The sequence below is a fragment of the Nipponia nippon genome, unplaced genomic scaffold (genome assembly GCF_047370975.1).
Source record: "Nipponia nippon isolate SJK-2023a ecotype South Korea unplaced genomic scaffold, ASM4737097v1 scaffold_1, whole genome shotgun sequence".
Lineage (NCBI taxonomy): Eukaryota > Metazoa > Chordata > Aves > Pelecaniformes > Threskiornithidae > Nipponia > Nipponia nippon.
Window position 1 is genome coordinate 139,034,303 of NW_028262290.1, and position 25,659 is coordinate 139,059,961.

Genomic DNA, 25,659 nt, shown 5'->3' on the forward strand with positions numbered 1-25,659 from the left:
CTAAAAATATTTTGTTCAGAAGCAGGTGGTGCATATGCAGCAAAGTTTCAGCAGTGTTCCATAAGGATCAACTCCATAGTCTAGTATTTCCTTTACATCATGTGAGCAGGGGAAAAAAGGCAACAATTCACCCTCCCATGCTAAAACAGGGACAGAACTTAAGGGCGAAAAAGGTAACCAGACACTCAGTTTACAATAAACTAAATATAACAAAGCCTCTCCCATCCGCAATGCCGTTTATTCAAACTGTATTTATTTGATCTATCTACATCAAAGTTTACATCAAGATCTAAAAAATCCAAACACTTCCACCCTGACTATATCATGGATTATGCTCACTTGCAAGAGAACCTCAACAGTTTTACTGACAAAAATAATTGTACATAAATCCACCCTGGGAAATTAGGAAGGCCACAGACATGACCCCGAACAAACACGTCCCTGAGGTTTCAAAGGAATCTACAAACCATTCCTGAGCTTCTTCACCACCTCTCTTAGAAGAGTGCATCATCCTTCACTTCAGGGTGTATGGTAATATGTACAAATAAGATGTTTCCATTTAAGAAGAAAAATTACTTTGTATTAGTACCCCACTAGAACATCAGGAGCGTAACAATATAGAAAGCTCTTCCTTTGGATATCTTTTTGTCTATCGAGTATACAAGCCAAGACGCTTCTATCTGTCTTTTGTTAATAAATACATCAGAAGCTAGGAATATCTAAAAGTAAACAGGATTTTAACAACTGGCAATAGTAAATGCACTTCAGAATATTTCTGCCTCTGCTTGACTAGCATTTCAGCATGTTTCTAAAGCAGTGAGGGTCACATTACTTATCCTGATTACCTGCACATTGTACTTCACAACTAGGTTTCGTACACATCATTCAATTTATAATTCAGACTATGAGTTCCCAGTTAGAATTGTTGCTGTTTTGGAGGGAAGAAAGAAGGACACGGACCATGTTACATTATGTTCTGACCTTCAGATGATTTCTGGAGGAAGTTTGTATGGTATTTATCTATTTCGCTATCTTAAAGAATACACTCAAAATCCTGACCTCTCACAAACTGTCTGCTTTTTTCACTTCAACACCAGTTCTGTTCTTTTGGGTGGCTTGATAGTAATAAAAAGCATCCCAGACATACTCTCAGAGTAAAACTAAAAGCAAAAGTCAAACAACATCCCCGTAGTATACCAGCTATCATCTTCTGCTTGCAGCATGTCAGCATAGCACACGGTTCAGTCCTCTCAAAAGGGGCAGAATATACTGAACTCCTGAAACACTGCATCAACAGACTGGTCCTTAACACTCCAGGTATCACATCAGAGCACTTAGGCTACCTTAAGTCACACAGACAGACAACAAAATTAATTGTTGGTTGCTCTCCAGCTGGCAAAGGTAAAGGAGGGTATACATGAGGAAAGTCATCAGTAGCAGAATGGAAAGAGAACTTTCAAAGCCAGAGACTCTGAGAGGGTGTTCATTTGTACCCCATGTTAAGCCTGATCTCCAGAGTCAAGATCAAAAGTGCCTAGACATGTTCTCACCAGAAATGTCTTAACTTCATAATTCATTCTCTGCACAAGAAGTTCATTGACTTTAGGTACAGAATGTAAGCAAACAGATGGCTTATGCTGCCAAGAATGTGCTGAAGACTTAAAGAAATATAAACCCAGATGATTCAGAAGTTTCACTGGACCCAAGGGAGAGACAGAAGGGAAGTAGTAGACAAGACCCACTTACACATATCACACCTTCTGAAATAAGAACACAGAAGAGCAACACAGGCATGGTTAGCTTTCCATCTGATTCATCAAATAGAGGTTCAAAAAGAAAGCATTTCTTGCTCAAGAGTAGCTGTTAAGAAGGTCAGTGTGTAAGACGTGCAGCTGAAAGATACCTGCTGACATTAAGCAGGTATGAGCCTGTATTGCTTAACTAGTAAAAGACACCATGAGAATATTGGGGGGGGGGGTGTCTTTAAAAAAGAAAAAAAAATGCTTTGCCTTTTTGTTTTAAAACAGAAAACTGAAAAAAACCCAACAAACACTGCAAGATAAATTAGCTCAGAGTATAAGGATAAAGAGCGGACCCAACACTATTGCACTATGGCCCTGATCAACTTTAAACCAACTTCCACAGCAGTACTGTGTGCTTCAGGTTTCGAAAAGCAATATGCAGGAGAATAAAATTTATAAAGCATTTTATAATCTGAAGTTCTCAATAACTTCTTATAATCAAACCCAGAATCAGAATGTGCCAGATACCTTTTACTATTGTGTTACATAGAAGAATATCGCATTTCTTTTATCAGCCAACGTTGTCAGCCTTAGCCCCCCGAGGGGGCCGGGGGCCCGTGCCTGCCGGACACTAAGCCGGCAGAAGGAGCACGCACAAACAAAACGCACCCTCTTCCGCCGAACAGCTGCGCCTGCAACACACCTCCCAGCAACAAAGTAGGGCTTTTTTTAATCAACTTTTGACGGATAATGAATGCATTCGCAGCTCTGACAAGCTGAATACCACCCGAAAGTATGATCCTCAATTATTTGTCTTAGAGTTCCCTCCCTTCTTTCTTTTAATAGTTTCTTAATACTCCTAAAAAGGTAATTTAGTCTAATAGCAAAGACTCACAAGTATAGAATTTGACTGCTGTTTAATGCTATTTAAAATGAAAAGCATATTATAACAAACCACGACTCATTATCTTCACACAGTACACATATTTTGCTATCAACAAGATTAGAATGGGTATGATGCCTGGAAAGGCATACTCGAAACAATAATCTAAAAAAGCAGCTGTCTCAGAAGCCACAAAATGCATTAGGGATCTAAATTCATTAGCTGTCGCTTCTGCACATGAACACAAGCACCCTGGATCTGATCGGGAAGCAGCTTAACTCCTGACTCCCCTTGCCTCCCCCACAGCATGCTCCAGGCATAACAGCCAAGTTTTCCCCGGAATTTAAAACTGGGAAACCAGAGCAGATCCCACTTTTCCCTTCGCCTTCTAACTGGCCCACTCAAGAAGCAATGGACCTGAGGTCTGGGCCCCATAGTCTGAAGGTATTCAAGCTCCTGCCTCCCACAGGGAGCTCTCCCAGTCAGCTATGCTTTAATTTGCTTGGGGCACCTTTCTCCCCTTCCTTTTGAAGCTGGACCTGAAGGAAAGGTTGCCTGGGACAGAGGTAAAACAAATCAGAAAGAGTCTGAGCCTGATGCTGAGTTGGCAACACACTCTTGTCTCTTCACGCTGTTTTGGGGGGTTTTGTTTTGTTTTTTAACCTTTAGTCATTTCAGTTTAAGGAAAAAAAAGTGCAAACCCACAACACAGAGAGGCTAGGGAGTAGAGACCAGTATTCCAGCCTCCTTACTCCCAGGTCACTGCAGTTCAATGATTAATGCAGTATCAGAGAAGCTCCTACATCTTGCATTATTGAAGTAGAACCATGGTGCAGCCAATATAAACAGTGGAGGTCCTCCCAACTGGACTATTTTAGACTTTGATGCTAGAAGATGGGCATCTGACCGCGCGCTAAGCCTATGCAAAACTAGGTTTGAGGTCTCCTGCTTCTCGGATGAATGCTTGAATAAGCACAGGTACACACCAAACATATTTGAAGAAGAACATGCTGTAACTTCAGCTTTTGGTTTTGAATCAAGTAGAAGGACGTGCTTGATGTACGGCACCTTGATTCAGACACTTGAGCTCCAGAGCATACCAAGAATTCAAGCTTACTGCCTGTCTCTGCTTTTGCCAGTGGGCCATTTTAGGCAAATATGCTCAAAACACATTTTGTAAACTGAACTTCAGAGATGTTTAATTCTACTTCTTGGTTCACTCTTTCCTATTTTTTTAAAACACAATGCACAAGTTGGAAACTACTACTGGTTCTTTCCTGGGTCTCACCTCTGGTTCACTCAGTGGTAAAGTAGGAGTAAATTTTCATAAGAGCTGGTATATCCAACTGGAGTTTATATTCAACTGAAGTATATTAAATTTTGTCTCAATCTAAGCAAAGCTCTTTGTGCATCTCTAGAACAGTGTTGACATAACTTGTGGGTTAGTAAAAGAAAATAGTTCTAGCAAAAAAAAATCTCCCCCCTAATTCAGTCTCCTAATGAAGGGTGCATTGGTATGTGTATTTAATAGCCATGTTTTAAAGATAATATTGGCTGCTTTCTGCTCTAATAGCTTTGCTAATGCTTTTGTAAATCAAATCTTCCTTAGTCATAGCTTCCCCCTTCTGCAAGACCTAAGGATGAAATAATTCAGAAGAAATTATGTAGGCAAGTTTCCACTGAAAAAAATAAAATGCCACAGAAATAGCCATGAAGTCCCATTCCCTCCCTCTCAAAAACCTGAAGTTTCATACAAACTGAAAGAAGGATAAAAATTAATCTTGTGGGTTTTAAGTTGTTCCTCTCCCTTACTCACCCTGGAATAGGAAAACTATGAGCTTAAACTCCTGAACAACTGCAGTATATTGCTGGTCTAGACAGGTCTCAGCGGAAAGAGATTTAGAATGATACGGTCTAACAGCAAAAACCTTTTTTTATATGTTTGTTTCAGGAAAGATCTGGGACTTTGGATCATTTTAAGGAAGCTTGCCCATTTTAACTGAAAAAAATGAGTATATTGTACATGTTTAATGGCGGTCACATCCTCAAAGACCTCATCATTACTCTGGGGGTAATTGAAAAAGAAAAAAAAAACCACACAAAAAACCACCAAAACAAATGAACCTCACCATTGACAACTTAATACTACCAACTGTGAGAGCCCTCTTTACAGTTTGTACTTGCATTCATATAGGCAAAATACGAAATCCATATTCACCCAATCCATATTCCCCTAGCTTCACCTAGACACCCTGACAAAAACAAGAAAATGAAAAGACTGTATACATCTGCTGAGTGGATTTGAAGTTCCACATTTATCTGAACTGCTGGGAGGGGGAAAGACAGAGAAACACTTGCCTGTATCAATATTCCTGAGTTAAACTCACTTAAGCTTTTGAATGATTTTCTGTCCATTATAATTTTTGCCCCACAGTTTTTGTAGCAAATAACCATGCGTAAATCGAGGAAACAATACACAGAATTAAGACTGTGATTACATCCTGTGATGTACATGGTTAACTGTAATAACATCAAAGTGTGTGCTAATTGTTAAAGAAACAAACTGCACAAACGGAGCATCCCACTACTTCTAGAAGGTCTTTGCATTCCTCTTTATTTTTTACTGTCACGTAGAAGGACATCGCCATGACAATGGAAATAGCACTAGAATAATTTACTAAAAGATATAAAAAGCACAAAGTGAAGTGGTCATAGTCACAAAAAATGATTACTGTATAATTTCCCCAGCAAGTCATGGTCAATGCGTGAGCAAATGCTTATTTTTGACTGAAGGAAGAGAGCATAATTTCAGAACTGACTCCACACAGCCCTCAATTGTGGGGAAAAGCAGCATGAAAAAGCTGAAGATCATTCAGCTGTGTGAGCAGAGACCAGAAAGCACATGTTATGGCAGAAGTAGATGAAATAGCACTGAAGTGCAAAACAGTTGACTGGATAAATCACCTATATCCTTTAATTTCTTTGGCCCTTACTGAAAGGTACTTAAGCTAGTATATCGAGAAAGAGCAGCTAAAGCAAAAACACCTTTATGCACAAGGTGGCAAGCCATCTTTCATTTACACTTTTGTTACTAGTTCATATTGAGGCCTGTGACACGACTTGAAACACTTGTGAAACGCAGAACATAATCTTCTTGAGTTTCTTTATACTACCTAATTAAAAATAAACAAGGCAATGTATCTTTGGCAGTCATTTTTCTTCTTCCACTGAAAAAATGTACAAAAACATTTATTTGCCAGAGATAGAGAGGGGTGTATGTAAAATCAGCTCAACATAACATTTCCTTCAGAGAAAATTAACATTGATTAACATCTGTAGAAGTCTGAATGACTCCAGCCAGACAGGCAGTGATTGCGTGGGCTAATGACTGGGGCTCTCTTTGCAAAGAATGATCTTCTAACTATGCTGTAAATTGTTGAAAAAGGGACTTCAACCTGAATTTATCACTTGCCAGAATAGCAACTCCTGCAACGCATTTTCCACCTCTTGTTTTTCAGTTAGCCCTAGCTGCAAGTTCACCTTATATAGGAAAACTAAACTTGGGCTAAAATATATTATCATATCTTGAACTATTTTCTTTGCATCATAAAGCAAAGAAGCTTTTAATTCTAAAAGAAATTTACTGCCCAGCATATTATGGGAAACAAAGTTTACAATCAGCACTTCAAAATCCTTACTTTTACACTACATTTTGCTATTTTTACGCTGTTTTACAATAAGCAATCGTTATTTTCCTTTCTTAGAGTCCAACTGCAAATTGCTTTAAGAATGCTAGACGGACCAACAGACTAAGGCACTATTACTAGGGAGTAAACTACTATGTATGGGGGTAAAATTGTCAGAACCCAGGTGTCAAAAGCAATCACCCTACTATAAACAAAGGTTAAAGAATACTATGTCGACTATGTAAATAACATCACTGCAGAATAGTCGTGTCCAAGAAATGCCTTCATCTTTTCTGAGGAAAATTTCTAGCAAAAAAAGGGTTTTCTTACTTCAGCATATTCTACTTCCATCACTGTTTGCAAGAGTTAAAATCAGTAGGATCAAACCTCTCAGGAGCAGTCTGGAGACCTGGACATGTAGAAAGTGACTATTATACATCAAGTCAGAAGGCAATTAATATGAAACACAGGAGCGCAACTCCAACCAATATTTTCTTAGAGGGCTGGCAGCAAACTGTCAGCTGCATGTGTGACCTCAAAACAACCTTTTGCCAGATGCCTCTTTAACCTCTTACAATTACATCAACTTCTAAAAAGACTGGTACATTTTACCATTTTCCTCCTTTGGTTATGCAAATTAAGAAGATGTGCTTAAAAGACAGATTGAAAATGTTTGGTTCTGTGCATTTTTGTCTGTCTTAAAGCCCCAAAATAAAGCTCTCTAATACAGCAGCACATACTCCTTTTTTCTCCCCAGAATTAAAACTGCTGTAGAAGTTAAACAAGAAGTTGTCAACTTCTTTCTTTTCTCCAGGTTCAAAACCAGGTAACTTTTTGAGATAGCTGTGAGTTAAGGGGCCAAGACAATATTCAGCTAAAGCAATCAATAAATCACTTTTAACACTATTTACCATTTTTAAGTAAATAAGGGGTTTTGTCATAAAAAGTATGTTATACATCTTATGTTGCAATCAACAGAAGCCAACACAATGATTCCGATTATTCCGATTCAAAAATGGCCTGTATGCTAATATTTAAAGAAGGCCATTTCTGCAAATTTAAAAATAATCAAATTCATAGCACGGATGCATCATGAACGTGTTTCAGGGGCTCAAGCCTTAGAAAGCAAAAAAAAAAAGAGAAATGTTACAGAATGAGAAGTAAGTAGGTCATGTATACTAAAGTGCTAAAAATACTAACATCTGATTTGTGGCTGTGAGAACTATTTTTAAAATCTAGAGGTGTACAAGTAAATGAAGAATTGCACAGTCCTTTGTCAACAAAAACATGCTTCGATGAGGCATTAAAAAGAAAGATTCCCTGTGCTGTACAGAATCCAAGAAAAGAAAATTTCCTTTAAGAAATATACCTCCTTATACAGCAAAACAATGAATTTCAGTTGTTCTGTAACCCAGTTCCTTTAATCTGCATAAGAGATGCTGACTGAGTTCACTCAACCAAATCACTACTGGCTTTCAGAATACAATCAACACATGCTTTTCAACAGTATTAATATAGCATGAAGCTTGTGCTCCTAATTATTCATGTTTTTGCATTCTGTTTTTCCCCCTGCTGTAAAATATGCAAATTTACTTCTTTGTGTTATTTAGGTCCCACATGGGCCTCAACAGATCTGTTTGGAAGGAATTACAAGCCAACATCTAGATACATGCTGTCAACATTTCAAGCTTCATTATTTTTATTAGGTTGGAATGCCATTATAGATTTCATATTAGGCTTTAAAAAGCTTTTTATAAATCAGTTGAAAACCTACAGTCTAATAAAATGGTGTACTGATAATTACTACTACTCCACTTTGTGTGTGTGTGCATGAAAGAGAGAGAGAAAAGCCCTACAACTCTTGAATACAAGAGAAATCCCCATCTAGCGGTACTATTGAAAAACGCAGTTTGTTTTTGTGCAAAATTAGTACCCAAGAGGATTAGTTTGACTTCATTACTGAATGAAGGGTAGCCATTACCTCCTTATGCAACTAAGGATCGGTAACAGCAGAGGACTGTTTCTTCTGAATTTCTCTTCTTCCCTTTTCAGTCAACTCTGACTGTAAAATTCAATGCCCAAATGAGCTACTAACGATTTTTAAGTATAAAACCCATAAAGCAGCAGTTCAAGAAACAGGTCACTTAATACGGTAACGTCTTGGTGTGCATCAGAAGTGTTCAGTTACAGTGGCACAGGCTGACACGTATAAAGTATTCTTTCGATAAAAATATTAAAAGATTTCCCCAAATCTCAGATTATTATAAAGTTAGTATTTAATATTTTTAAACAACAGTATGAAATACTAGCTTGGTTATTCAAAAACTGCAAGGTTGGAAATAACTACACAAGCACCTACTGTTGTATAAAAAATATGTAATATAAGCCCATTGATGCTGAAAGTGAAAGGGCATTGAGACACTGCTTTTTTCCAACTGGCACAGCGCCTTGTGCATTTCTTTAATGTAATAGTATATTTTAAACCACTGCAGCAGCCCAGCCTTCCTTACTAGCACCACTAAAAGCTCCTTAAATATTAATGAAAAAACAATGTAGAGATTCACAGGAATCTACTACACATTACTACTGGCTGCTAGAAAACAAACAGCAGCAGTAACACTAAGATTTTACAAATCTCTTGATGTGTTTAATCTTTGAGGTGTGTACCCAGAGGGGAGAAAACAAAAAACTATTTCAACTGCAGTAATAAACTAGTATAGGGGTAGTCCTTTGATTTGGGAGCATCAGTATATTAAATTTCCCTTTCATAACAGACTCACTCCTGAAGATTTTAAAATTGCACATTTCTCTCAGAAGCAAACACTTAAGGAGTTCTTCAAAATATATGTAGAGATCTGCATTACTAAAATCAATATGGAAACAATAAATATACAATTTATTCAATTCTTCCTTCCACAATAAAAAGTACCCCGAAAGCTATCTGCATGCAGAATAAATTCATGGCAAAACAGAAATGGGGAGTTAGAGGGGAACAAGTATAAATTGCTCTTCAGAACAACCGTCAAGATTTCCAGAACTGAAGACTGGCTTGTGTTCATCATATTACTTTTTTAGATCTTCAGTACAGACTTCCTGATTTGTTAAGGATGTTCTTTTGCAATATAACTGCAGTTAACAAAGGGAAACATTCAGTTGGCTGCAAATCATACTTTTCACGGTCTCACAGCTGAGTGAGGATGCTCCTGCCTACAGATGAGGATGATCCTGTACAAAGGAATTATAATACTGAATGAACACAGTAATATATATAATGAATACATCAGAGGAAGGTTCAAGTACCTCATTTAAGATAAAGCCAAAGTTCGAATGCCTTGCAGAGATTAGCTTAAAATAGTAAGTCATACTTGACCACCAAAATTTTAAGGTAAGAATATCTGCTATCATCCATCATAATTTATCAAACTCATTGTGCACTCTCTTTGCATCCCATTACGTTCCTGACTTTGTCACAGCATGTAGTAGTGATGAATTCTGTAACACCTTGCTTCTTGCAAAAAAATTCCTCAACTTTCCACCTTTCATCTAATACCAGTTCTCTTCTACTTTCTTATTAAGAAAGAAATATTTGCCTTATACTGTATTTCATCTCATAGGATGAAAAACAGTAGTTCTCACCTCCTTTCCTGTGAGGTTTTAGATGTTGGTGCAAGCCTGACCCCGTTTGTTCTGTAGAGCTCCTTCTCTTCAGACGTCAGCATTGAAACAGAAGGTACACGTTGGGTAATTTGACAGATCCAAGACTCACTTAAATACCACATGCTCTTCTCCTTATGGGGAAGAGATTTCAATACACTTAATTTCTTGTGTCTTTGACTATTTATGTTCTCTTGAGAGGAAACATAGCAGGCAAAAATCATGCTTGCTCCAATAGTGAGAAGCATAACAAATAGGTGTTAATCCAAAATTTGCTTACTAGTTCTAGATGGCCTCCAAGGATCTAGGAAAGCACAGTAGGGAAAAGGGAGGTTTACAGAGCAGGAGTATATCTTCATTATAAAATTCCTACCAACCCTTCTCACCATGGCCATGGCCTCCCTGCGTCTGTGACAGTCACCCCACACTGACAAGAATCCCATGCCTGTCCATTTTTCCTTGGGTACTTACCCTTGAAACTTTGAAAAACTCTACAGCAAAATTGCTGAATCTCAGAAAACAACCTTCAGATGGCACTTAAGTGCTCCTTGTAAGTCAATAACAATACTCCCTGCCACCTGTTAGGGATCTGCATCTGAGGCTGAGAGCAGAGCTCTGAGATAATAGCCATTGGTCAGTATTGAAAATCCATGCTAGTTTACATCTAAAAAAATGAAACAGGAAGCTGTCCTAAGTTCAAGGAAGAAACGGAAGTTAAATACATTTACAAATCAGGTTTCTCAACACCAGCAACTGAGCTGCTTCTCTAAGCCATTTACTCCATTCCAATTTATGACATTAAAAGATCCCTGAGAGAAAACAAAACAAAAACCAACAACTCTTAAATCCATGAAACAGATTGGTCTTTAAAACACAAGTTAAAAGTAAACAAAGCAGACTTGAACTCAGGCATAGTCAAAGGCTCAGATCAAGAACTCCTCAGAGAACCGTGCTTCCTCCAGATGCTAATGAGAGACAACGCAACCATCCTGGCGGTTTGGACCCGAGTGCACCACCAGGCTCAGCAGCCCCTTCCCCAGCCCCAGGGGTTTGGCTGTCCATGCCCATGGCCAGTACTGACACAGTGCAGCCTGAGCACATCCATCAGGGTCCAGGCAAAGAGCTGCAGGAGAAGCCTCATCTCATCAGGTTCTTGGTCCTTGCCCAAGCCACTCCACAGGGATACCTGTGCCTGCCCGTGTACCTCGATGACCCCAACCCTCTGACCTGACTTCCCAGCCTGGCCTCAGATCTGCTTTGTCCCTGTGGCCTTGTCTGGCAATCACTGGACTCTTGGCTGACCCTTGGTCACCATCACCAGACCTGCTCTGTTGTCCTTGCTTGGGTAGCGTGGGACCGCACCCCTCGTTGGTGAGGTCTCTGCCCAAGCCCCTGCCCTTTCGGCACCCTCACCCAGCTGCAGGCTCACCTGCCCAGTGGAGCCACCAGCACTTGCTGCTCCCTCACACAAGCTTACTTCAAATTTTTATGGAAAAGTAACTGAGACCCTGCACATCAGCATCTCAAACGAAACCTGAAAACAAAATTAACATTTAGCAGTATTTTTTAAAGAGCACATACAGAACAACATTCTGTGATAATTTTTTTTTATTATTATTTTTTTAATGATGAGGGTGATAAGACACTGGAACAGGCTGCCCAGAAAAGTTGGGTTCAAAGTCAGGTTGGACAGGGCTTTGAACAACATGACATAGTGAAAGATGTCCCTGCCCATGGCAAGAAGGTTGGACTAGATAATCTTTAAAGGTCCCTTCCAACCCAATCCATTCTATGATTCTATATTTCAGTTGTCTTCAAGCAAAAGACACTCACCACCCACCAGCACCATGTGGATCTTCGCAGAGTTTCTGACCTTCTTGCCCAACACACATGGGAAGCAGCATTGCTGTCTCAGTTTTTCAATTCCTCATCTTAGCTTGAGATTAGGACTACCAGTTGCATGCATGTTTGAGATCTGATGGGAGATTTTTAGTTGTGTGCCAAACCAAAATGCTACCACTAACCTGTCTTCTTCTCTGTGGCTAGCAATGGATGGTAGGCTGGAATTTATTCTATATTACAAAAGCCACAAAACATGAGAAATTCCTTAAGAACAACTACTCTTCAAGATCCCCAAGCTAACTGAAAACTGAATTGTTTTCTGAATTCTGGCATTCAGAATGTTAACTTTAAAAACTATTTGTGATGATCAGGCAAACACCAGAAACATTTTTCATATTTCTGCAATTGATTCACTCATCAAAACCAATCGCATGTGTTGTGCGTATTTCATGAGCCTCTTTTCCCTTTTCAGAGTAATAGTTCTGCTTCTTACAGAACAAGCACCGCTTTTACAGCTTCATGAACAGATAAGATGACCAGTATCTGGAAAATAAGTGAACTGTAGTTAGACATAAAAATGCTTTAGTCCCTGGTAGAAAATTACATTTTATATTTATTTTGTAGAGAGTGAATTATGAATTCTTTTTTCTTGACTCCCACACATGCAGTATTTGCCCCAAAAGCTAAAACAGAGAATTTCTTTCAGCTACTATGCTGCAAAGTTGTTTTTGTTGCTTCCAGTGTTTTTATGAGTCATCTTTCTAGTCAAAGAATAGGTATTTAGATACTGAAATTCCAAATGCGTTGGTATTCTACAAGCAAAGGCAGATTTAAAATACCACAATATATAACAGGACTTGGAGGAGTTATGAAAAAAAACAGAAAACAAAAAAAAATATCCTCAAGATTTGACAGGATGATAGCTCTGGTGCGTCTTTCCCAATAAAGCGTTGAACCTTTTTCCCTCTTTTTCAAACATCAGGTGATACAGAAAGAGATTAAAATAATTAAATATTGTTAGGAAAATCACACTTCATTATCTACATTTAAGTGTGATGCTCAGTACTCTCACTACATTACTGAATAGATTTCTTTCATACTTTAATGGACACGGCATTTGATTCTTTCCTGATAAGTCTCATTCAGACTTCCAGTAAGACTCCTGGCTGCCCTTATCAGTGGTGCATGGTGTGAACAATCTTGCAAGGGATTTGTGACAGACAAGCTCTCCTGACCACAACAGTGAAAATCAGGAGTAAGCGTCCCCTGAGGATGTATTTTTCCTCTTCTTTCTCCAGGAAAGAAAAGCAAAGCACCTCCTCCCATTTCCACAGAATATCAGTGAACTAGGCTTTTTGTTCTTTGAATGAAAGACTGGGTTTAGGAACCAACTTAAAACATAAGAAATTAAATTCTCACTCCCTTCAAGAGTGTTCACCGCCTACAGAGTATTCACACTAATGGTCCTATAACCCTATGGAAATTTTTTAAAGACAGACATTTAGTGCTGGTATTCTGAAATATTTTACACCTAAGTTTAAAAAAGATTCAGAACCTCCCATCTGACTAATAAAAAAGTAACTAGCAGAATAGCTAGGTGTTGTAGTTTGGGTTTGTTTTTTTTTTCTGGCTGCCACTATTGCTAGACAAACAAACTTCTAAATAAGTATCCACTTAAGTGCTGACCTATATGCAACTACATCCATCTAGCAAGACAGTGATATGCTCCACTGACAAGGCTGACGGCAATTCTTTTGCCCAGTAAAAGTTAGGCAAGATGAAATTACAATCCATTTCATTGCAGTTTGCTAAATTAACTTCCTGTCTGAGCAAAGACTAATAATAAACAGAAATAAAATAAGGGAAGATTCAAGCAAAATTGATAGTTCTTAAGTTTATATTTAACAGATTAATTTAATATGAATTTATAATGAACAAAGTTTAAATAGTCACTAACAGCATTTCAGGAAAAAGGAACAAAGCTAAATTGAATCCAGAATCAGGACCAGCAATTGTGGGACACAAGCAACATTTGGGTGCAGAACTCTCTGCCTATTACAGAATTTGAAACTCTAAATGGTCTCCAGACTTTTTTGGGATGACGACTTGTCTCCTTTGACCGTTCCACAATGCAAGTGCTGGAGTGATTTGATGTAGCCATCAAAACCAGTGCAGATGAACAAAATCTAGTGGAAGGGAACCATTAAACATGACAACACAGAGTCACAGATGTGAAATCAGGTTTGATTTCAAGGATAACTACCTCAAAGAATATAAGTTCTCCTCAGAAAGAGTTCCAATAGTCTCTCATAGCTAGATTTTTATAATCTAGAGGCTTTCGTGACTTGAAAATGCTCAAGAAGAAGTAACACTTAAATGGAGAAACACTGTAAGATACCTGATAAGAACAAGTCAGTAAATCAGAGCAGCAGAAGCTGAATATTGATGATGACAGATTTACAAGGAGGAAAACACAAATTTTCAAAAGAGGAAAAAGAAAAGGATCAGTTACAGCATGACAGCAATAAATTCTTTATCTTCAGCACACTTGAGCCATCCTACAGGACTGTGAAAGAGCTTGATTAAAGCTGCAAATTTAGCCAGTTCACAGGTGAGTACACTTCAAATTAGTTTTTGAATAACAAAAATACTTCGAAAACCCCAAAATGCTTAATTTTCATCAAACTGAGCAAGAGTCAGATTCTGAGACAGAACATCTACATTCACCATGTGACTGGAAATACACAGATGCTTCTTGGCTTCTAATATAAAAAGACTTTGGGGGTAACACTAAAAGGAAGGAACCTGAAAAAAAACAGTCCTCTAACAACTACAATAAGATATTCTCTTCCCACAACTCTAATCATAAAGCTAGAAGCCTCAACTTTGAGCTTTCTTGTTTTGTAAAGACATAACTTCTCCTTGTTCACAATATGAGAGGAAAACGAGAAACTACAATTTCAATGCTCTTGAATAAGAGTTCGTACCTATGTACATAAAACTTCAGCTATTTAGTCCAAATGATGAGACTAGGAATATGAACTCCTTCAAGAAAAGTAAGAATTCTGAACAATTTTTATCGTGACTTCTCTTAACATTTCATTTGGTCTAAGCGTCTCAGAGAAATTTTTACATTGCAAAGATGATAAGAATCACTTAATGCAGAAACACCACTTACCCACAATAACAAATCCATCTGCTTCTCTCTCTGGCACTGTAACCTTCTTTGAATCTTGACTTTTTCGGAAGAAGCTGAACATAGCCTCTATTTTTTTTCTTCTAAGTCGTTATCTAAAATGAAGACAAAACACATTAAATAAACATAAGATAACAGAATTTACCAGAAGAAGGTCACACCATGCCAAAGGCCACGTACATGATACTACACCTTAATCTTTATCACCAGATTTGAAATATCAGGCATTTGTATGTCAGATGTTACCTTGTTGATGTAGCAATTGACTTCAACAGGCAAAAAGAGAGTGAAGTATAAAAGGCTCTTCTATAAAGTTATGAATGCAGTGGAACCATTAAAAAAAAAAAAAATTCAACTTTTCTAAAGGAAAGTGAAAGAAGGAAACTCCCTTCAGCATTTATCCAGCATGTTTCCATATTTTTTGCTACTTTGAATTGTTGTTACACACTTTCTCATCAGAGTTAGTTCTAAAGCATCTAAACTTTGAAGCTCAAAACATGATCCTATAGAAAATGCAGCTTCATAATGAAGGAATACTTGAATGAAGCAAATTCCACTAGAGATTTTCAGTCTTAAGTGTCTGTGCCTCAATGAACAAGACCAACCCACCCACCCCTACAAGATTAGCATAGTGTCTATTTTCATTTTTCCAGTTTGCAATCTTAGTGATGGCTTAACACTTGGGTGTATTTGATTAATAGTTACCACTGATTCCCTTAAAAGAAAATGCAACAAAATAATATGTTGCAATTTTTTCATAACAATAATTCATTAAAAGAATCTTCCAAAGCAGCTAAGAACTCTGAGTTCACAACAGCTAGAGCAAAACAAGGAAACCAGCGGGATAAAAACATTAACTGCAAAAGATTATGCTCAGTATCTCTTCTCTCTCAAGACTGGAAGATCACATAGAAGCAATTCTGAATAGCTTAAGAAGGACAAATTCATATTAAAAACCCCACGAGCATTAGCCAAAAATAGGCAGCTGGGACAGCTTTTACAAAATTAAGTCCTATGAACCACCCCATAAACATGAATACATCATGAAACATTCTTCTAAGCAAATTCTCTAATTATTCTGAACTTTAAGATGCAGACTCAAGGAAGTTTCTCTTCTTTCAAGAAAAGTTATGAGAAAAGCTTTATAAGGAAGCATCACTCCTGTGAAGAACAACCAACAGAACTATACAAAGCACGTATTCACAGGTTCAGCTTACTGAGAGGACTACCAACGTACCACCACCTACTTTCTGTTTTCTACCTAACAGGCACCACTGAATGCAGCAACTGAGTCTCCCCAGCCTCCTCCCGCAACAGCAGCTCTGTCCGTAGCGCTGGGACAATGAGAAAAGGAAAGAGGCACCACAGCAGCAGCCACCCCTTGAAGGTGCACTCGCCTCCAGCCCCCGCAGGCTGAACTCGGATCACTGGACAAGACCAACGTATGGAGCAGCCTGTGGTCTGGCTGAAACACACTGTGTGCCAAATGCAGAGAGGAAGGTTTAAAGAAAGGTACGTGAAGCTCTTCTCTACTAAAATACCAATATAAAATCAGGAAAAGTAGGATAATGTAATTTCAAGTTTTAAGTAGAGTTTGAGGAGCAGAATCCTGATTTACTTTGCAGACACCAACATTTGAAGGAGAAGGGACTGACAAACTGATAGCAACGTCTAATATACACCTCCAACAGAGGAAAGGACTCCAGTCTAAAGAAAAGAGGTGTACAGTGTCAAGTTTCGATAACATTATTTCACGCTAAATTTAACAAAGACGACTCTTTAGAAGGTGGGACAGAGAGAAGAATGCTACCATGTAGCATTTGGACTTAAAAAAAATAAAAGAAAGAAAGATAAAAATCCTGGATGAATTATTTGCCGGAATTCCTCACTTCCCACCCAAATATTCGTGGTACCATAACCAAGACTTTTTTTGCCCTAGACAGTGACCTATAGCAATTAACTGCACAATCAGCACTGACTATTCACCACATATAAACTGCCTCACACTCTGCTGTTACAAGCCATAGCAAACACATACTCCAGATCACAGAAAGTCCTGTATGAAGTGTAAGCACTGGCTTTCAGGAACAGTATATAAATAGAACATGGCAAAAGCAGCAGTGATTCAAACTGTGGCCTGATACCTGACACTTAAAAACTCAATACCCCTCAGGCTGGCCAGCTTATGCTGATGCAGTGCAATTTCTAGCAACCAAATAAACTACACTGATGTACAAGAACAGAACAAACCATCCAATCCCAGGTATGCAGTAATTAAAAAAAAAAAACAACGTTACTTATCTGCACTTTATTCCTTTTTGCTTGTTTTCCTACCTTACCACCTCACCACGTGAAATACTGATATTTCCAGTTCCGTGGAGATTACACAGTAGAAACTCCTAATTATCTCATTTATTCCTTACCTTCCCCCACACCCAGGCTCAACACATGGCGCCAGCAGCATATTCCTTTTTCAGCCCTCGGGGAGTAAGTCTTCTCCTGCTACCAATTAGGGTTGTCAGTCCCATAGCTCAAGTGGTAAAAACCTGTGCTGTAATGCTCAAGAGTCAGGTTTCTGCTCCGATGATGTATGACGGAGAGGCAGTTGTGGAACAGTTTAAAATGCAATTTTACCTTCATCCTAAGTGTGCAACAAGATGCAAAATCAACTTGATGTGTAAAATCTCACAGATAGCTTTGGTAAAGGCTCAGATTCCAGCCAGCCACTTCAGGTGTCAGAGCTGTAGTTGCTCCAATCACATTTTTTTCTCTTTGAGATCTGCATTATTGTACAGTTTTCTGCTCTATCACAGTGTTCCCCTTCCTTTCTTTCTTGCATCTTAATCAGTATATACGTGGCACAAAAGAGTTGCATAGGAAACCATGCGTTTGTCGTCTTCTAAATCCTGCGTATTTAACATACCTAAACTTCACCGCTCAAAGGACAACAGACATTTCAATTCAGAGTAAATTAACAATCAGTACAATTTGATCTAGCCAAATTAATGTTACAAGCACTTTCACATACGAGATTTTTTCCGTTCATTGACAGAAAGCAGCCTGAGTATCCCAATTTTTTCTAAAACCCACAAAATTCACCTTATCTACATACATGAGGGTGGATCTTTACTTTGTAGTTTTCAGTTTCTGAAGTAGCTTTAACTTAATTCCACTGCCAGCAGTACTTATCAAACAGAAAACAAAACAAAAAAACCCCACGCATCCTTTCGCTTGAAGCAGAAAAACAAACAAAGCTAACAAAAATACCCCCTAAGCTCAGGCATTAAGTTCTTACACTGTTGAAACCGCTGGTCCAGCGGTAAGACAATAGCATATGTTGTATTTTGTAATTTTGAATGCTGGGGAGGTGGTAAGGAATCCACATATTAAAAAGACTAACATGCTTAGTGAGGCTGTTACCTTCTCGGGGTGTTCACCACTTAGAAACAAAACGTGTGCTTGTAGATCTCAGGTCTGCATAACTGATGTGGGGGAAGGAGCTCACCAACTACTACTTGCAGTATTTCAGTACCTTTGCTGAACACAATATTAAGTTTAAACTAAATAACAAAGAACGACTAACAAAACAGAAGGGGGACACAGAAACAAAAAGTAGAGCTGTATACAGTATGGCATAGGTAAAGGAAAAGCTGTAGACAGGCAATGCTGGGACATTTGTGATATTTGCTCTCCTAAGAATTTTATCAACTGTGGTACTTCAAAAGTAAACGTAAATCTCTCCAGCAACAGGAAATGCAACCACTAAATTTCTTGAATTGCATGTTAAAAACAGAACAAAGCCCCTGTCCAACAAAGAAACACAGAGCTGAATGGAAACACTCGTGCTTTTGGAAGATAAGAACACAGTTTAAGCACTTGCAGAATCAGGCTGGAGTTTTACTACTTGTAGATAAGATGAGGTTTCAGTTAACGAAAGCTGAGAACAACCAGTTTCCGCACAAGTTTCATTTCAGAGTAAAAATTACATTTGTGGACCTGGATGCATGGTCACACACACTAGAGAAAAAAGCACTTAGCTGTGGGGTTTTTTTTTAAAAAGCTGTCAGCACAAAATCACGGAAAATACACCCACCATTCAGAGATAGTACCACGTTCTTGCAGTAATTTCTCCTATGTAGCACAGCACTTTTCCCTTCCAGATGGGATTAATTTTATTTCTATAGGAGACTTGAAATTGAATTCACTGCCCAAAGATAAAAATCTCCCTTGGTAGGAATATGCAATTCCCTTCTCCTCATGTTTCCCCCTCACCAAAAAGTGAACACAATTTTTTCTTTCTCCAATCTCAATCGTTGATAGTTAAGAATAATGCTTTTGGCACTGCTTCACTCATTAGCAAGTAATAAACTGTGAACTATAGCAATTCTGTGAGGCTGCAAAAAATATTTTGTCTTTCTGTGAGGCTCCGAGAACATACGTGGGACTGGACAAGGATGAGTTACAGAGCTGCACAAAGGGGTTAATTTATTCCTCCTGCATTTTGTCAGTCTCCTTTGACAAGAAGTATGGGTGACCTTTGGGCCAAACCAATACGTTAAATCCAATAAATTTTTTCTATGCAATGAAGATCCTAGCATACTTAGCATTACTTTTCAGCTTTTTCCTGCATGTTCACAAGTGACAGAGGGAGAAAGGTAATTTAATATTAAAAACACCAAAGATGCAGACTACGATAAAGAGAGGGTGCCCAGGAATAGAGCAAAATAGAATTGCAGTGGCACTGCCGGTAATTACGTAAATTATGAAACGAGGTCAGAACAAGATACAAAACTGACCTTAAAGAAAGAACCAGAATTTCATATCTAGCAGTTCAAGCTAGATAATCTATGGTAAGAGAAAAATGAGAGCATCACAGCAATTCTCTCTTCCATATTAGCATCTGCTGTGATTCACCAATAAAGTAGCAATCAGAAAAAAAGCAAGATGTTTACAGCCCTGTACAGCCCTCCTTATGACATGAAAACAACCAATTTAAGAGTCAAGAACGTGCATGTTGAAAAGATTTCTCTGTGACACCAAAAGAACAATTTAAAAGCTTTTGGCCTACTCTAAGTTACTATGTGAAGAAGAAGAAAAAAATACAACATATCATTTCTTTTATCTGGCATTACCATTAGTCATATTCCTTTAGTTTGTGCTTCTTGAAAACAGAAGAAAGGAAAATAAGTGTCAAGAGAAACACAGGTACAAAAATGGGATATATATATATATAACAACACACCAACAAAGACTTTTTTACTTACATAAAATGTGAATATTTATTTTTAAAATTCTCACAAAATTTAAGGGAAGTAGACATACCAAGAACTATGCAACCGAAATTACCATACTATAAAAACACTCAAAGATGCTGAATCATAAAAAATCAACCACAATCAAGTCAGACAATAAAAGGATAGGTGACAAAGGCAAAGCCAGGAGTGAAATAACAGTACTCAAACCAATGTCAACATTCAAAACCCTGAAGAAGACAGAAAATGCTAAAATAGAAAGCTAGGTGTTTATTAGATACAATAGGAAGCTAGGTGTTTACTAGATAAAATACTCAATAGGTTGAAACCTACTTCTTTCCCTGCGAACAGTTCTCTTTTGACTGCAGACCTTCAACAGCTGCTAAGCATGATACAGACACATATTTGTAAGAACTTCTACAATGTGTTTTTCTAACAGCTGACCCTTCAAACATGTCAGACAAATAGCCGTAGAAGAGCCACTTTGCAGCAGCCTGCTGCATCTTGCTCCAACTGTTACATTTATGAGATCTCTGCTTTAAAACCTTTAAGGGCACTGTCCAAATGCCTCTTAAACACTGACAGGCTTGGGGCATTAACCACCTCTCTAGGAAGCCTGTTCCAGTGTTTGGCCACCTTCTCGGTAGAGAAATGCTTGCTAGTGTCCAGCCTAAACCTTCCCTGGCGCAGCTTTGAGCCATTCCCATGCATGCTATCGCTGGATCCCAGGGAGAAGAGATCAGCACCTCCCTCCCTGCTTCCCCTCCTCAGGGAGCTGTAGAGAGCCATGAGGTCGCCCCTCAGACTCCTTTTCTCCAAACTAGACAAGCCCAAGGTCCTTACCTGCTCCTCATAGGACATTCCTTCCAGCCCTTTTACCAGCTTTGTTGCCTTCCTCTGGGCACATTCAAGGACCTGAACATTGCTCTTAAATTGTGGGGCCCAGAATTGCACACCGCACTCGAGGTGAGGCCGCACCAACGCTGAATACAGCGGGATAATCACCTCTTTTGACCAGCTGGTGATGCTGTGTTTGATGCACCCCAGATGCGGTTTGCCCTCTGGGCTGCCAGGGCACACTGCTGACTCGCATTGAGCCTGCTGTCGACCAGCACCCCCAGGTCCCTTTCTGCAGGGCTGCCCTCCAGCCACCCCTCTCCCAATTTTTACTTGTGTCTGTGGAAATGCGCGGGTATCGCAGCTGTAACACGCAACGTTTTGGATATCGACTACGGCCTGTAAAACAAGCGAGGGTTAACAGACGGGTGACTAGCCTCGGGCAGCGGTGACCTGAGGGGAACCAGTAACTAAAGGCAGAGGGAAAACGGCTGTTAGGGGAAGGAAAATATGGGGTAATTTAAGAGAAAAGGATTAAATGACAAAATATACATCAGATAGGGCTGGAAGGGGCCGGCCGGGCCGCGGCGGGGAGGCCGGCGGGGGGGGGGCTGAGCCCCGGGGAAGCCGGCGGACCCGGCTTCCCCGGGGCTCAGCCCCCCCTCCGCCGGCCTCCCCGCCGCGGCGACACCCGCCCCGCTGTCACCCACCGGCCGGCCCGCCCGCCCGATGCCGCCGCCGCTCACCAACCGCCGCCGCCGCTTCCGGATCGCGTCAGGCCAAGTGGAAGTCCCGCCCCGACGCTCCCCCCCCCCCCCGTTACCAGGGGTAACGGCGCCCCTCCCCTCCGCAAAGGGCGGGAAATCGCGCCGAGATGGAGGACGTTCATGAGGTACCGCGGAAGCGCATCGCCACCGGTCACCTGGCGCAGCACATCGGGAAGCCCGTCTGCTTCGTGGGCCGCGTCGAGAAGGTCCGTCATCTGCTCGGCGGTCGGCTGCTGCCCTTTGGGCCCTGACGCCCTGGGTAGGGCCTCGCCCCGGGGTGCGCTGCGGGCTGGGGCCCTGTGTGGGGAGGCTGTCGCTTTGCCTGGTGCGGCGCGTCGCGGCCTGGCCTGAGGGAGGCCGGCGGCTCCAGTCAGCCCGGGGGCAGGGCGGGAGGCGGCCGTAACGGTCGGATCCCACGGAGAAGGGCCCGCTGCGCAGTTCTGGTTGAGGCGACTCAACCTGTAACGCTTACAGCTGCCTTTTGAGCGCACGGGCCTGATGGTTTTTTTGTAGATTCATCCCACTGGGAAGTTTCTCGTACTTTCGGATGGAGAAGGAAAGCATACGACTGTGGAGCTGAGCGAACCTGTAAGTTAAAGGGAAATACTCGATGTTGCCGTTTGTGGATACCGGAGGTTTTGTGCCTTCTAAAACCTGTGCGTGCCTTGCGTGTATTGAGTTTTTAGTCAGGAGAAAAAAAAAAAAATCCCTGGTTTCTCTCTTTTCCACCTATGTTTCATTGCCTCTGCTTCTAAATCTTCCAGCTAACTTGCAGTCTTCATATTCATGAACTGCCTCGGTCTTCATCAATTTTCAGCTGGTGTTAAAGAGAGAGAACTCATTCCTTGTCAGAGACATCCCTATCTGGCTACTTTGTCTTACTCTATTCGTTGTTTACAGTGTAATATATCCCACTACCTGTATTAGATTTATTTTAATTTCACTTTTCCCTCCTTTTTTCTTATTGCCTTTATATGCCTAACAGAATATTTTGTGTCGATAATCCAAAAAACCCAAGAATATAGTATTCTCAAGACTTTTTTTGAGTTGTCATTTCTGTATCCTCTTAGAACACTTGTCATAGCATTCCAGTAAACTTCATAGTTAGCTTGAAGCATTCTTTCTTAAAAAATAAAAAATCAAGCAATTAATGCAATGGGTATAAGATATGCTTATAACTATTGCACAAAACTGTTGCACAAAACTGTTGCTTCCTTTGTTATCATGTACCACTAAAGGACCGGGCATTCTCTTCTGTCTTTAAGTATTTTTTTTCCTTCTAGCAAATGTTGTAATTAAAGGATTATTTTCGTTGTGATGGCAAATGCTCTAGCTTATCTGAGCATATGTGTAGTCTTCACATCTTTTTCTCTGAATGAGTTGTTAAACGCTGAGAAATCTCGCCATTTCCATGTGAAATAATTGCACATGGTGCTCTCTGACTTTCAAGACAGGAGTCTCTCCTTGTTGATGAGAAATGCATTTTAATCTGGCAAAGAGTTTTGTCTTATGAATGTGAAGCATGCTGAATTCAAACTGCAAGAAAATGTCTTTCCTACAAGTTCTGCCTGTCTCCCAATCTTGAGTTCACGAAAAGGTTTCCTGCCTTGGGTTGTTAAAACTTCAGATGTCAGCATCTGACCAAAAATCCCACAACTTTCCGTAACAGAGTAAATGGTCGAATTTCATAAATGCATAGCTGCAATGTTGGGCACTTCACAGTCTGTGTTCTACTGCTGTAGGAGAAACTGGTGTGAGCAGAAAAAACACTCCAGGTTTGTCTCTCTGGTTTGCCTAATGTGAATGGAGGAACTCCTAGATTTGCTAATCAAAATGCTTTCTAACTTTTTTTCTCCTTTAATAGATTCCTTTGTTTGCATGTGTGTAGTTCCTTCTTTCAACAGAGAAACCCAAAATTATGCAGAGGGGAGGGAATCTATTGCTGTGTTCAAGGAGACTTACTAGGAAGTTAAAAGTAAGAGTTAGGTATTGGAAGAACAGTACTGAAATAGTACTGCACTCTTAAAATCAGTATCTTAAGAAAGAAAGAAAACATGTTCAAGCTATATGATTTTGGAGCAAGATTTTTGCCCTTTTTTTTCCTTGTTCAACCAAAGGCTTGTTATTGTCAATGTCTTTTTATTCTGAACACTTACTGACAAATTACTTAAGAAATAATTTCCAGTTATACCTCCTGAATCTGGAATACTGGAACTGTTCTCTGGTATGTGTGGTACCTCCTTAGCTCTTACAGAGTTCTATACTTCACTCAGGTTTGAATGCAGCACATTAAAACACGGATTCTTCTGCTCTCTGTGTCCTAGATCAGTCTCTGTTCAGTGATTAAATGGCATGGTTTTATATACTTAGAAACTGGTGTCTTCCCTCTGATGCTTCTTCGTATATTTTTTTGTGTCAGTACTAAATTGGCTGTTACAAAAACTGCAAATCTGGAAGTGGCTCAAGGCTTCTGTGAGTTTTTTTTGAGGGGAGGGTTGTTCAGTAGTACTGTATCGTTTGACATGGAACAGAATCTGTCATGAACAAACCATCAGTTGTGGAGAGTTCCTAGCTTAAGTGCTGTGCGGTAGAGACAGCAGCTAACTTAGTGATACTAATTTCGTATTTGATATGTTTTCTAGCTAGATGAAGAGATTTCAGGAGTTCTTGAAGTAGTGGGAAGAGTAACAAATCAGGCAACCATCATGTGCATGTCGTATGTCCAGTTCAGAGAAGATAAAAGTCCATTTGGTAAGTAAGAATATATATTATGACAAATTCATTTTGAGTTCTGAACTCTGCTTCAACAAGTAAGAAGGGAGAGCCTGATTATCTTTTCTGAAGGACAAGGTCTTTATTCAAGCTGCCAGATACGGAGTAGAACGTAGAAAAGGAGAGTATCATGGGAAAAAATTCTGTACAAAATATACAGTTTCACTGTCAAACTGTAGGGACTAACTCGAAGCTGGAGCCAGTCTAGATCATTGCCATGGTCTGATCATTCAGACCTTGTGTGGTTGTGCAGCTAGCAGGCCTAAAAGTAACCCTCCAGAAAGCAAGCAATGAGAGCACAGCTGCCTTGGGAAAACAGGAGGATGAGGGAGACTGGGAACGCTCAGCTATGCAGCTTTAAAATAAGCAGTGCTTTAATGCTGTCGTTTGCTTGTGGGGAATTTAACTTATGCATTGTAACCATTTTCTTTGCCCTCTTTCAGATCTGGAACTCTACAATGAAGCACTAAAAATTATTCATGAATTCCCTGAATACTTCCCGTTCGGCACTGGGAGGAACAATTAATTTTTCTTAGTGTATATTTAGAGCTTCAGAGGGGACAACAGCACTGTAGCTTTCTTGCCTGACAGCGTGAGAACAGTTGGATTTATTTCCAACAAATACACTGACAAGATGCTGTTCCGTGTGCCATGTATTGCCAGTGAAGAATGTTTTCCTTGAAAATGTATTTATTCAGCAAGAAGGAGAACACTTCTGTGGATATCTGACTGTCTGTATATATTTAACCCTTTCACATCCATGAGGAGTGTTCTGTTGTTGGATCGGACTTGCTAGAAACTGAAGTTTTGTAGGCATCTCTTTGTTGATGGTGTACAGGTTCTAGGATACTTTACAGGAAACTTGTATTGAAGACATTTGGTGGGGTTTTAATGTAAAGATTTTTTAATTTCATTTGCTTTGATACAAATTTATTGGACATGGGGGGGATATTTTGCATCTTGAAAATGGTCTCTTCTGCAATAAAAAAGATCTGACTACATTTAACTATTCGTGTCAGTATTACATG

At 39.7% G+C, this 25,659-nt stretch overlaps 2 protein-coding genes across 8 annotated transcripts in view; one reads left to right on the plus strand and one right to left on the minus strand.

Annotated features, from left to right (window-relative positions):
• Positions 1–22,444, minus strand: part of UMAD1 (UBAP1-MVB12-associated (UMA) domain containing 1) — an 82,706-nt gene extending 60,262 nt beyond the window's left edge. Inside the window, exons 1-3 of one of the 7 annotated variants that reach the window (XM_087774349.1) lie at positions 21,099–21,662; positions 17,427–17,554; positions 14,986–15,098 (exon numbers count right to left, since the gene is read on the minus strand). In XM_087774349.1, coding sequence (XP_087630475.1) covers positions 14,986–15,067 — 82 coding nt within the window. In that variant the 5' untranslated portion in view covers positions 15,068–15,098; positions 17,427–17,554; positions 21,099–21,662. Of the gene's footprint in view, positions 1–14,985; positions 15,099–17,426; positions 17,555–17,637; positions 18,151–21,098; positions 21,663–21,802; positions 21,889–22,014 lie in introns of those variants that run through there. The other 6 variants (XM_087774343.1, XM_087774335.1, XM_087774320.1 and 3 more) reach the window with 6 other exon arrangements.
• Positions 21,916–25,637, plus strand: RPA3 (replication protein A3). Its single transcript, XM_009465204.2, has 4 exons — positions 21,916–22,065; positions 22,373–22,447; positions 24,502–24,610; positions 25,075–25,637. Exons 1-4 carry the CDS (start codon positions 21,967–21,969, stop codon positions 25,155–25,157), a joined length of 366 nt encoding a protein of 121 aa, XP_009463479.1. The 5' UTR covers positions 21,916–21,966; the 3' UTR covers positions 25,158–25,637.
• The last annotated feature ends 22 nt before the right edge of the window (positions 25,638–25,659 follow it).